General features: G+C 36.4%; 1 protein-coding gene across 10 annotated transcripts in view; it reads left to right on the plus strand.

Moving 5' to 3' along the window:
• KDM6A (lysine demethylase 6A) overlaps nucleotides 1–12,173 on the plus strand; it is a 207,142-nt gene that overhangs the window by 107,759 nt on the left and 87,210 nt on the right. For all 10 annotated transcript variants that reach the window (XR_006961456.1, XM_047076109.1, XM_047076106.1 and 7 more), the window contains exon 6: nucleotides 1,846–1,966. Coding sequence is in view for 9 of the 10 variants with exons in the window: in XM_047076109.1 (XP_046932065.1) it covers nucleotides 1,846–1,966 (121 nt within the window). In the remaining variant the exon portion in view is untranslated. The remainder of the gene's footprint in view (nucleotides 1–1,845; nucleotides 1,967–12,173) is intronic.

The following is a 12,173-nucleotide window of genomic DNA, read 5'->3' on the forward strand; positions in this document are numbered from 1 at the left end:
TGTCGTAAGTTAAGGTTAATTAGCATTTTATGAAGCATCACCCTCAATTTTGGTTATTACAGAATATATCATACTTCAGAATGTATAAACGTAAGTATACATCTTAACATGTTATTTGTACAATGAACGTTCATAACCATCATTTGGGTCAAGAAATAAAAAATTGCTGTTAGCCCAGAAGCTTCTCCATACCCCTGCATTACCCTTTCCCACTTGTATCGTGTTTTAATTGGCCTCCTTTATAGCTGCAATTGTTTTTTTCCTAACCTTTCGTATGCTGCCTCCCCTCCCCCAACAATTGCCTATTTTATTATAAGGTGGTAGCATTAGTCATGACCAGGAGAATCATAGAGGCTGAACCGTACCTCCTCCTATTAGAAAGGTTTGAGTCAAGTACAAAGAAAACCTCTTAACACGCAGAGAAGTATCTTGAAGTCTGAGAAATAGCTGCCTTTGAATGAGAATGGTAATTTACACCAATTCTTTTCTGTCAGGTCTTTAACTCCAGTCTTCTACCTGTACACATCAGATGACACATACACACCCACTCATTTAAAAAGCCATTTAACACATAGATGCCAACCTCCTCTTCAGGAAGAAAGTATTTTGTCAGGTTTAAAAGTATCTGATGCTCCACCTGTTGCCCCCACCCCTCAACGATGAACATTACCTTTTAGAACCCTTAATTTTATAATAAACATGGACATAACCAAACACAGTTGTTTTTTTTTGGGAAATAGATAATGCATGAATCACAATAAAATTCCTTTAAAGACATAGGAAGTATTGTGCTCTGTTTTGAGTTATGGTATTTTAATATAAAAGATGGACTTTTCCTTTGGAATCATCTATGATTCTAAATAGCTACCTTTCTAGGATAAGTAGAGGCAGAGAATAGTTGATAAGCTTTATAAAGAATATATTAGCTGGTACTTGGGATAAGTCTTAAATAATGTAGAGAGATTTAAAATGATGACCAACATATGTTACCGCTGTATTACAATTTTCAAAATTCAAAGTAGACATTTTTCCTTATTATGATTTTAATTTATTTTTTAGTAGGTAGTACATTTACATGATCACTGAATACATTTTTATATGCCTTAATGTGAAGAGTGTTCCTTATGCTTGTATTTTATTTGCTCCACTGGTAATCAAGGCCTTTTATAAAAGATAAATTGTGAATCTGGGGCAAAAATAGACTGATAGACAAATGGAAAGTGATATATGATAGAAAACCCAGAAACAGCCCCACATGAATGTGGACATTTATTTGATTTAGGACAAAGTGGCCCTGCAGAGCTGTGGTAAGGATGGTCTTTTCTACAAATGATGCCAGGGCTATTGGATCTGTATGGAAAAAATGAAATCTGACCTCACACTGTATGAAAAATAAGGTACATATGGATTGTAAATCTAAATGTAGAAGACAGAGTTTTCAATGAAGACTTATGCTTACAGAGTAGACTAGAGACAGGATTAACTTTTCCTTTCTTAAAAATAAAAGTATCCTATCTGCCCCACCTCTCTTTCCCCTAGGAAATTCCAGAAACAATGAAATCGGTTATTTAAACTGAGAATTTTATTAAGCCATAAGATATTATGTGGATAATTGAGAATACATTCATCTGATCTTCCTGTTCCCTTTTATATTAGATGATTTACATTCAATTGTATAAAAAACCCAGGTGCCAGTTTCTACTCTTTTTTTTTAAACAACACATTCACGTAAAACACATTTTCTTTAAAACCATATTGCATAAAGCAGAAGTTTTACTGTGCTACCAAGCAAAAACTCATGCAAGTTTCAAAAAGTTAAGATATCTTATGTCTGTATTCTTTCAGGGCAATTAAAGCATTTCAGGAGGTGCTTTATGTTGATCCCAGCTTTTGTCGAGCCAAGGAAATTCATTTACGACTTGGGCTTATGTTCAAAGTGAATACAGACTATGAGTCTAGTTTAAAGGTAGGTTATTGGATTTTTTCCAAGATAAAATGTTTCATTTTATGCATTTGGGGGGGGGGTGGGGAGTGGGTTGTTGTTAAATATTAGAGGATTGAGAAATGTTGGAATGTATATTGGCATTGATACTTCAAAGGAAAATTTGAAAATTTAGGTGAAGGAATTGTTTTACTAGCTATGAACTGGAAGATACTCAAGGCTGGGTTTCAGGGTACAAAGTAGTTATGATCCTAAGACATAGGTAACTGATTATACCATTAGACTTTTTTTTTTTTTTTTTTAAGTTTTAATTGAAGTCCGTCATCAGGAAAGGGTGAAGGTTTCAATCTCAATTTGGACATCTAAATCAGTCCAGTGTAAGTGATTGGTCACCATAGAGGTCAGAAGGAGCTACTAAATGTTGGTGTGTCTGTGACCCCATTCTGACTATTTATTTGCATGGGTCTCACTAGAAATCTGTTGACCTCTACCAACAGGACACATCTCATAATCTAAATTATTAAAAAAAAACTATTCTCTGCAAGTCATTTGAATTGCTGATTTGTGAAAATAAACATCTTTAGGAAAAGATAATACGTTGTTGGTTAAATATTTTATGTACTATCGAAATTTGGTATTTCTCAAATTTGTTACTGAGTTTCTTGTGCTGTCTATGCTATCACTTTAGGTCTTACCGGGCTTTTCATAAAAGTAGTGCTTTCCTGTGCAATGAAAGCCTTGCTCTTTGAAGGATTAGAAGTTCTAGGAATAAAGTTTAAGTTCTTGTGAATTTATGACTATAATGGCTGCCGTGTTCTAAATATCTCCATTGCAGATTATTTTGGTCCTCAGGGGAGGTGAGAGGGAGATAAAGAATGATAAAGAGGCTTTACAGTGGGTTGTAATTTGAATTCACTAATAAGGTACTACTTGAAGGTATTTTAAAAACTGTGTTTCCTTGTTCCAGAGTTGTAAAGTAGACAGTTAGGCAAATACTGTTTCTGTCTTTCATGAGTTTTATGAAGAACAATGCTGATGATACGAAAGAATGATACACAATCAGAAACACTTAAGTTGATTGTGAAGTATTTTGATTATTACACAATTGTCAAAGGTAAGTGCAGTGAGATGAATTGATGTCAGGATAAAATTAGGTAGTGTGGAGAATAAAGGATGCCTGCAAATTACCCGTTTTCCTCAAACGTGGAGCAGCACTTCTCAAAGAGTTGACCCTTGAACAACGTGGCGGTTATGGGCGCCAACCCTCGTCGCCCCACCCCAGTTGAAAACCTGCATTTAACAATTCCTCAACAATGTAACTACTGATGGCCTACTGTTGATTGGAAGCTTCACCGTTAAGCTAAAAGATTAAATCTAAAGAGTTGCTTAACATGTATTTTATATGTTGTATGTATCGTATACTATATTCTTACAATAAAGAAAACTAGACAAGAGAAAATGTTATTAAGGAAATCATAAGGAAGAAAAAATACATTTATACTACTGTAATGTGTTGAAAAAGATCCGTATATAAGTGGACCCATGCAATTCAAACCTGTGTTGTTCAAGAGTCAATTGTGTACTATGGGTTATGAGTGGATTTGAAATGGAAAATAAGTTCAGATAGGCTACCTTGCATATTTTAACTACCTCTTGGACATCCACAGTATATAGGAGCTAACAAAGACTCTTACAATGTCTTAAAATACAAAATAATCTTATTTGGTCATTTTATAATCTTGTCACAATATGACTATTATGTGTGGCAGAAGTGTTTTTGACAGCAGTTTGGTAAATGTGGCTATAAAGTTTACCATATTATAGAATTTGGCTATCTCTGAACATCAATACCGTGGCATTTTACATAATTCTGTGGTTGCAGAACTCTGTTTTCCACGAAGGTGGCAATATTTAAAATCCTCTTTAATCAAGGGAAACAACAAGTGTTACTGCTAAGTCAGGTTCAACAGAGACCTTCCTGTGTACAACTTCTGTTTGTTCAGGCATAGTTCAAGGCTAACAAACCTTCAGGTCATAGCAATATTAGCAAAATTGTTTTACCTCAGTAAGTACAGTTTTCTTGTTAAAATACTTGATATCATTCTGATGTTTATTTCATTTGTGTGAGCATAGAAAAAATAAGTTTTAGGAACCCTCGCTATTTCTCTTCTCCATAATGAGAAGGTTGCCTTTGATTTTGATCTCATTTTGACATTAGCTTTTTTTTAAGGCTTCTCTCTCCAGTACTCCCTGTCTGTTTTCAGGAGAATTTTAGGAATCATCATTTTTGGTCGAGGAGGAGGTGTTTGAGTATAGTATTCTAAGTGCTTAACATTTAGTGCAAATGAAGGTAGAAATCCGAAGGTCTCTCTCCCCTTAGGTGGCTAGCTAGTATTTTAGTTTCATATGGGTAGATGTGGAATGTCTGATGACTTAACCACTACATGAAGCTGTTTCCTAGAAGCACACTTTATTGGTATAGATGCTTTGGGCTGCAAGCTTAGGAACTCCCAAATGAAGCTGGTTAAAATAACATTAAAAAAAAAAGTAGCTTGTATAATGTGAAGTACAACTTTCAGGAATGGTTAATTCATCTGATGCAAGTTTTCATCAAGGATTCATTTTTTTCTCTGTTCTGTGTTGGCTTGTTCTTAAGGATGCTTGCCAGGTATAATCAAAGTGAAATGTAGAAAACCCTAAAACCTCTACCACAAAACTATTCGAAGTAATAAATGCATTCAGTAAAGTTGCAGGATATAATCAAAGTGGGATGATTCATTTTTCACGTCTCCTATAGAAAGGTATTGTAGAACAGAGGAATAGGTGCTTAGTACAGTGCTGGCATATGATAAGTGCTTAGCAGATATCTGATCATCATGTCATAAATAAGAAAGATCATGACTTCGTGTTGATCCTTCAAAAATACTTCACTTTGCAAAATGTCACAGGTGAGAAATGGGCCCCATGGCCATTCTCAATTGATTTTCTTTTTTTTTTTTTTTTTTAAATCAAAGATGTGGTTGCTCTGTAGACCATTTATGTCCAGTTTTTGAGCAGAGCTCAGTGCCCTCAACACACTGTTACTGGCATGAGGGTTGGGTAAAAAAAGAGGATTTTGGTGTGGGGCAGTGTGGACAGTCGGTCCATTACAGGTCAGGTCTTCTGCACCTCATTTTCTTTCTCCCTTATACCTGAAGAGGGATATAGAGTATACAGGTTTTCGATGATAAAATGCAGTTTATTTTCATAATAGATTTCTTATTTTCACCTACACATGAAGTAGATTCCAGGGCCTCCTGTTTTATTTGTATCTCTGGTAATAACTTTGTTACCAAAATGTATCTCTGCAACAGATTCATTCTGGTTTGGTACTGTATAAACAGCTCTCATAGCAAGCAAATTTGGTTTTAAAATTTGGCCCTGCCTTATGACTAATTGTGTGATCTTGGGCAAGATGCCTTACTCTTCTGATCCTCTCTCTCTGCATCTATAGTACTAGAGTAACTGTCTCCATTCTACAAGATTATTGTAAAGATTTATATGTATGTGAAAGTATCTGTCATTTTTTTTTTCAGCCCTCTCTTTTCAGTTCTCAGTTTGTCTACTACGTATTTAAAACTCCTCCGTTTGAGACCAGCTTAGATACTGTTTGTGAAACCCATTTTCCCATCCTAGAATTTAATACTTTTGTCACTCTGCCCATCCTCAGAAATATGAAGTTAATGCCCAGCTTACTTTTCGGTCATATGGTGTTACTTTTAAGGTGGCCAGTAGAGAGGTCATGTGTGTTTGTTGTGTTTCTTCCCTGTTTCAGATGATAACCCCGTAGGTGGATTTGGTTGCCTCTTTACGCCATATAATTAATTATATGTTTTATTTCATTACTTTTTAATGGCGTTAATGATAATTGCTTATATTCGTTACATATTTCAGGCAATGTATGATCATTATTTCAATAAAAGTACACTAATTTTGACAAATAGTTTCACATAATGCCTCCAATTTTCACATCCTGGCAGACTGTTAATTATTTCCTTCATGTGAAGGAAGGAAATGCAAAATAAGATGTAATAACACCCATATTCTTCAGTCCGTTAATGCCAGAGTATCTTTCATTTAATGAAGATTGTGTAGAAATTCTTCTTAATATTTACATGTTCTTAATATTTACAAATATCTTATTTACATGTCCCTAAATATATCAACATTGGAACTTTTTTGGATTTTAAAGGTAAAGACTCTGGCTTTTTTTTTTTTTTTTTTGTAATGTTTATTTCTGAGACAGAGAGAGACAGAGCATGAGCAGGGGAGGGGCAGAGGGAGAGGGAGACACAGAATCCGAAGCAGGCTCCAGGCCCTGAGCTGTCAGCAGAGAGCCCGACTCGGGGCTTGAACGCACAAACTGTGAGATCATGACCTGAGCCAAAGTCGGCCTCTCAGCCGACTGAATCTCCCAGGCGCCCCAAGACTGTGGCGTTTTTTAATGAGAACCTGTGGGTAATTGGCTAGATACCAGTATGAGTTCCCTTATAATTTGGTATTTAAGGATGGTAAGTACTGACTTACCATTGTGTCACAGAGACACAATTCAAAGGAAATGGATTGAACTCAAATGAGATGTGCACGTTAGTTTGGCATTTTACCAAGTGCTTAGTGTTTCTTGAATAGATAAATGAAATGGAAGAGGCTGTGAAATGATAAATACCTCTCGTAGGAAGGCCTGGAAAAATGGAGGGCAGGGGGAGAGGTTGGCTTTATTTATCACCTTTTAACAAAAATTTTTTTTTCTCTACAAACTGACAGTGCATTTGTATTCTCTAAATGTTCCCATTCACCAGTTCATTCGGCTTGTCTCCCGTGTACTATTATTATATGTGACATGAAACCACTGAGTGAAATAGCACTTTCACTTTCTTTTTCCCTTACTCTTCTTCAGGAACTACTTCATTTCCAGGTGTCTGATTTGATCTTATACCCTTTATTGACTCAGGACTTTTATTGTCATATTTTTTATGCCATGGCAGAAGGAATCAGTAAAGGCACAAGGATATGTATTTCCTTTTAGAAACCACTTTTGTAATCTGTGACAATGCCTCCTATCTTTGATAATTTTATTTTTATTATTTTTAATAGTATTGTACCAGTGTTAATTTCTTTTGAAATTTTTTTAATGTTTATTTTATTTTTGAGAGAGAGAGAGACACAGAGCATGAGTGGAGGAGGGGTAGAGACAGGGAGACACAGAATTTGAAGCAGGCTCCAGGCTCTGAGCTGTCAGCACAGAGCCCGATGGGGGGCTTGAACTCACAAACTGCAAGATCGTGACCTGAGCTGCTTAAGTCAGACGCTTAACCGACTGAGCCACCCAGGCGCCCCTATTTTATTTTTTTAAATAAAAATTAAAAAAAAATTTTTTTTAATTTATTTATTTTAAGAGAGAGGGAGAGCACAAGCAGGGAGAAGCAGAGAGAGGGAGAGAGAGAATCCCAAGCATGCTCTGCACGGTCAGTGCAGAGCCCTATGTGGGGGCTCAAACTCATGACCTGAGCTGAAATCAAGAGTCAGTCGCTTAACCGACTGAGCCACTCAGGCATCCTTATAATTTATTTTTTAATGTAGAATACATAAATACATAAATTCATTTAATTAAGATACCGTGAACTCTATTTTAAAAATACTTGCTTAGAATTTGAATACTAGCTGTTAAAGTAATTTTAACCATGCCTTAAGTTTCTAAAATGTCGGTAATATTTCCTTGTTGAAGGTTTAGCAGCATAGTTTTATTAATTCAGTTGCTAATACTTCTCTGTGGCTACCCCTGCCCTATTTAATAATGAATACTTCATGACGCTCAATAGCTTGACTCTTCTAGTTGGCATTTTGAAAATTTGAGTTCTTTAAAAATAGCTTTATTTAGATATAATTGACATATAACACTACTGTGTAAGTTTAAGGTGTACACCACCTTTTTTTGGGTACATTTATATATATTGCAATGTCATTACCATTGTAGCATTAGCTAGCACCTCTACCTCATCACATATTATTTTGAGTGTGCATGCGTGTATGGTGAGAGCAATTAAGATCTAGTCTCTTAGCAGCTTTTAAGTTTGTAATACAGTATTTATTGATTGTAATCTCTGTGCTGTGCATTAACTCTCTGGGACTTAGTTATCTACTAGTTGCAAGTTTGTGCCTTTAAACAACATCTCCCTAGTTCTCACATTGGCAGTAGAACTCGGCTTCACCTGAATGTAACATCGCTGTTCTTTTGGCAAAGGATGGTCGTTACGGTTTATTTTGTCCCCTGTCCATTTTTACTTACTTGTGGGCAAAAATCATTGCCCGGCTTTTTCCTCTTTCCTCTACTCTTCAACTTGTACTTTACCTTTTAATCTTTCCTAGATAGTATTCTCTGATCTGAGGTGATCTCCTAATTGGTGTATCTAGCCGCTTCATACTGCTTTCTCCACTCTGCCAGCCTAGTTTTGTTTTTCCAACTTGATACTCATTTCTGCCATGAGTTCTGTTACATACCTTTAAGCGTAAAGTAATATAAACAGCAGAAGTACTTCAGTTCCTCCAAAATACATGTTTGAAAAGGACATGACTGCTCATAGATCTGCAGTAACCATTGTCTCTGATATGGATGGGTTAGAGTGGGGCCAGGTTTCCCATTTCAGTTTTCTCTCCTCAAATATATTTTACCTGCAAGAAATCCTTTCCAACCAAAGAGCATCTTTTTTGGTGTTTACCCATAACAGCTAGCTTTATGAAGCATTCAGTGTATCTGATGGCACATTAAAAAAAAAAATCATCATTTTATCCCCTTTGTAAAATGTATATTGTGTGCTCCTTGTATTTGTTATTGGTGTAAATGTGTCTTATTTTGATAAGAATACAAATTGTAGACTACTTGATTTAAAGAACTTGGAAAAGAAGTCATCCTGTACTCTGATCATTTGTGTACACAGATTAGACACATACTAGAATCAGTGTTTTAAAATTTCTGGTCAGTTGTATACCTGTACTTTGGTAAAATACAATAGAAATGAGCTGGGAGACAAGTAGGACACTGTGACAGAAAAAAGGTGTGGGATAAAGGGGTTCTCCGTGGATGCATGGATGGAAGATCATACATTTTGTAGATCTTAAGGAGTTAATAAACTAGTTCATTTGTTAACTGATTCAGTGTTGGAATAGATTTCTCATTTATTGGCTTAATTCACTTTTTTGTAGGCGGTAAAGTAAGCAGCAGGTTTTGGGATTGGGAGGTGAAAAGGCTTTGAATGGAGATGAGTCCTTTGGGAGTTTATCGAGTTGGAGGTACCTGAGGGACATCAAGTATTGGTATAGACAGATAGAAGTCTAGAGCCAGAAAACAGGGCTGTGAAAAGAAGTAGTAAGACTTGGAACATCTTCAGTATTACAGTGTCTTTTGTCTGACTTTTTTGTTAAGGATACTTTGGGAGGAGACCAGATGGGAAACTTCCTTTTTGAGTAAAGATTGCCAGGATGTGTTAGCTGTTAGTTACTGGTGTGCAGTAGAGTTTCTCCTCAAAACAGTTAGGAATAATCTTGTATTACAGAGAATCAGAAGAACTTGAGTTTGAGGGCTGTGAAAGAACCTCAGTCAGATCAGCTTAGCCAGCAGAGGGACTTGACTCCCAACCCTGCCAAAACTTGCCAGTTTCAGTTCTGCATCTGCCTCTCAGAGACCAAATCCCTAAAGTGCCATCGTGTCTCAGGACCTTTTCCTAGTCTCATCCACTTATCATAGACTGTTAGGTTTAGGAATGAATTTGTTGGCTTTAATTTGTTCTTTTAGAATTGTGGCAGTCTGTAACAATGAAAAAAGTGACTTGCAAGAGTACGTGACGTACCTTCCCTTTTCTCATTTAAAATCGTCCGCAAAACCCTCTTTCATAAGGGCTGTGTAAAAATAAGTGGTTTCCTCAGCTTGAAGTACCTCTCTTCTTTTTTCCCTCATCTACATCTTTTGGATTCCATTATGGAATTGTCTTTTAAACTTCTGTTTTCTTTTTTAAGTGTGTTTATGTTTTTAGAGGGTGTGTGCGGGGGACAGGGGGCAGAGAGACAGACAGAGAATCCCAAGCAGGCTCCACGCTGTCAGCTCGGAGCCCAACACAGGGAGGGCTCCATCCCCTGAACTGTGAGATCTTGACTTGAGCCAAAACCAAGAGTCGGACGCTTAACCGATTGAACCACCCAGGCGCCCCTGTCTTTTAACCTTCTGTGAGAACATGAATGTCAGTGAGCCACGTATTCAGTTTTGTAGATGTGTAGCCATAGCAGTGTGCCTGGCGTTGCCATCATTTTATTCCGAAAAGGCCATGCCTGTGCTAATTGAATATAGTCAACAGTATCAACTACCTTGCCTACTTGGTCTGAAGTAAAGTTTTCGGGGGCAAGTACACAATTTAAAAACTTGAAAATAGTGGCATTTAACCCCAATTGTGCATTGGAAAAACTTACAGAAGATTTTTTTCTGGTCTGCAGGCTGTCAGCCCCAACCCACTGAGTCAGAACATCCGAGATTGGATCTGGAATCCAAACATTGCTCCAAATTTTAATAACTTATACATACATAAATAATTTCTTAACTACAAAAACAAGTTATATCACTGCTTGTCTTCAGGATTGGGACTATAGTTGAAGGGTTCTGTAATTGGAAAGATTTATGAGATAGGACAGACTCTACAGCTAGAAGGAAAACAATTTAAAGAGAAATAAAGTCTTGAAACTTGAGTTTTCCATGTTAATTACATGAATATAGATTCTCTTCCTCCAGATAGAAATCAAGTTCCTTAGTCTATATAAAGCAAAATGCTGTGAAGTTATTTTGAAATATTGAACAAGTGAAAAGCTTTTAAAACAAAAGGTAACTTTGGTGATAAAAGCGTCAACAGAAATTATTATGAATAGAACCTTTTTGTTCAAGTGGACCAGAAGCGCTGTATAAAAAGAAAATCACCATAACATTAAAAAAACATGTTAGGTAAATCTTGCTTGGAAATTAATTTTCAGTAGAATGCTTTCTGCCTTGAGGTTTGTATGTAGTCTTTGAACTGCAGAAGCCTCTACCGCATAATAACTATTTCACACAGCAATAGTCATTTTCAGTACTGCAGTATTTCCGGGTGGGGTGCAAATGTTTCCTGGCTGCTTCTGTTGGTGGCAGGGATGGCTCCTGGATATTTTACCTTGGTATTTTCAGATCCTGGGGCTGATTATTATAATTGATAGTCATTTCTGCTGGTTTATATGTTAATAGGTACATCTCTTTTGCATCTGGTTTAGATACTAGAAATGAAACTGTGAGGTCATGTCATTCCCACCCCAGTCCCTGATCTGCCTGTAGTTTACTGCAAAGCGTATCATTGTTTCTCTTTGTATGGGGTAGTTTTATGTTTTTAGTTTTCTTAGTTGCTTATACTTCGTAATTACTCTGTTAAGTTCTTTCATTCTCACATTCATGTTTTTGAATATGTACTCTTTTGCCAAGTAATTTTTCTAATACTGTTGCTATTTGAAAATGTTTAATATTTCACTGTGTTGTGGGTTTGAAATGATACATCAGTGACTTCATTGGTGCTTTTAAGAGTGATTGATAATTATGTAAACATGGTCCAGAACTGCTTCTGCCAGGTTTCATTGCAGGACCTTGCATATTGATAGATGAAATGTAGTCTAGGCAATTTGAATTATGCATCTGTGCTCTTTGTGGGATGTCATTGTAATAGTAAAACTAACAATACTGCCATCGCGAAGTGTGTTTTTTTACAGGTCAGTTTGTATCCTTTGATGGCTCAGTTAGGGAAGGTCTGCTTGCTTGCTCTTACCTAAATATAAGCATATGCCAACAGGATCGACTAGACTTAAGAATGTCGGAGAGTCTGAATGTGTGGCTACTGGGCTCCTCTTTTTGCCTAGAGGAGGACAACTGATTATAAAGCATGCTTTGCTTTCATAGTGCTCACTTTTTATTTCCTTTATAGAAGTATAGTTGACATACAGTGTTATATTAGATTCAGTTGTACGAGTACTGTTTAAAATAGTCTGGGATCTATTGCTATGGTAGCACACTAAAGGGATGTTTGAGTGTATATACAATCTGCTTAGTAGGCCAAGGGAAAATAAAAGCAGTTCCTTGTTTTTGTTTTGTTTTGTTTTGTTTTTTAATAAAAGCAGTTCTTGAAGTGCTCAGATG

This window comes from Lynx rufus, unplaced genomic scaffold (assembly GCF_022079265.1).
Source record: "Lynx rufus isolate CCGP_SWC_20201006 ecotype Redwood Valley unplaced genomic scaffold, mLynRuf1.p SCAF_14, whole genome shotgun sequence".
NCBI classification, from domain to species: domain Eukaryota; kingdom Metazoa; phylum Chordata; class Mammalia; order Carnivora; family Felidae; genus Lynx; species Lynx rufus.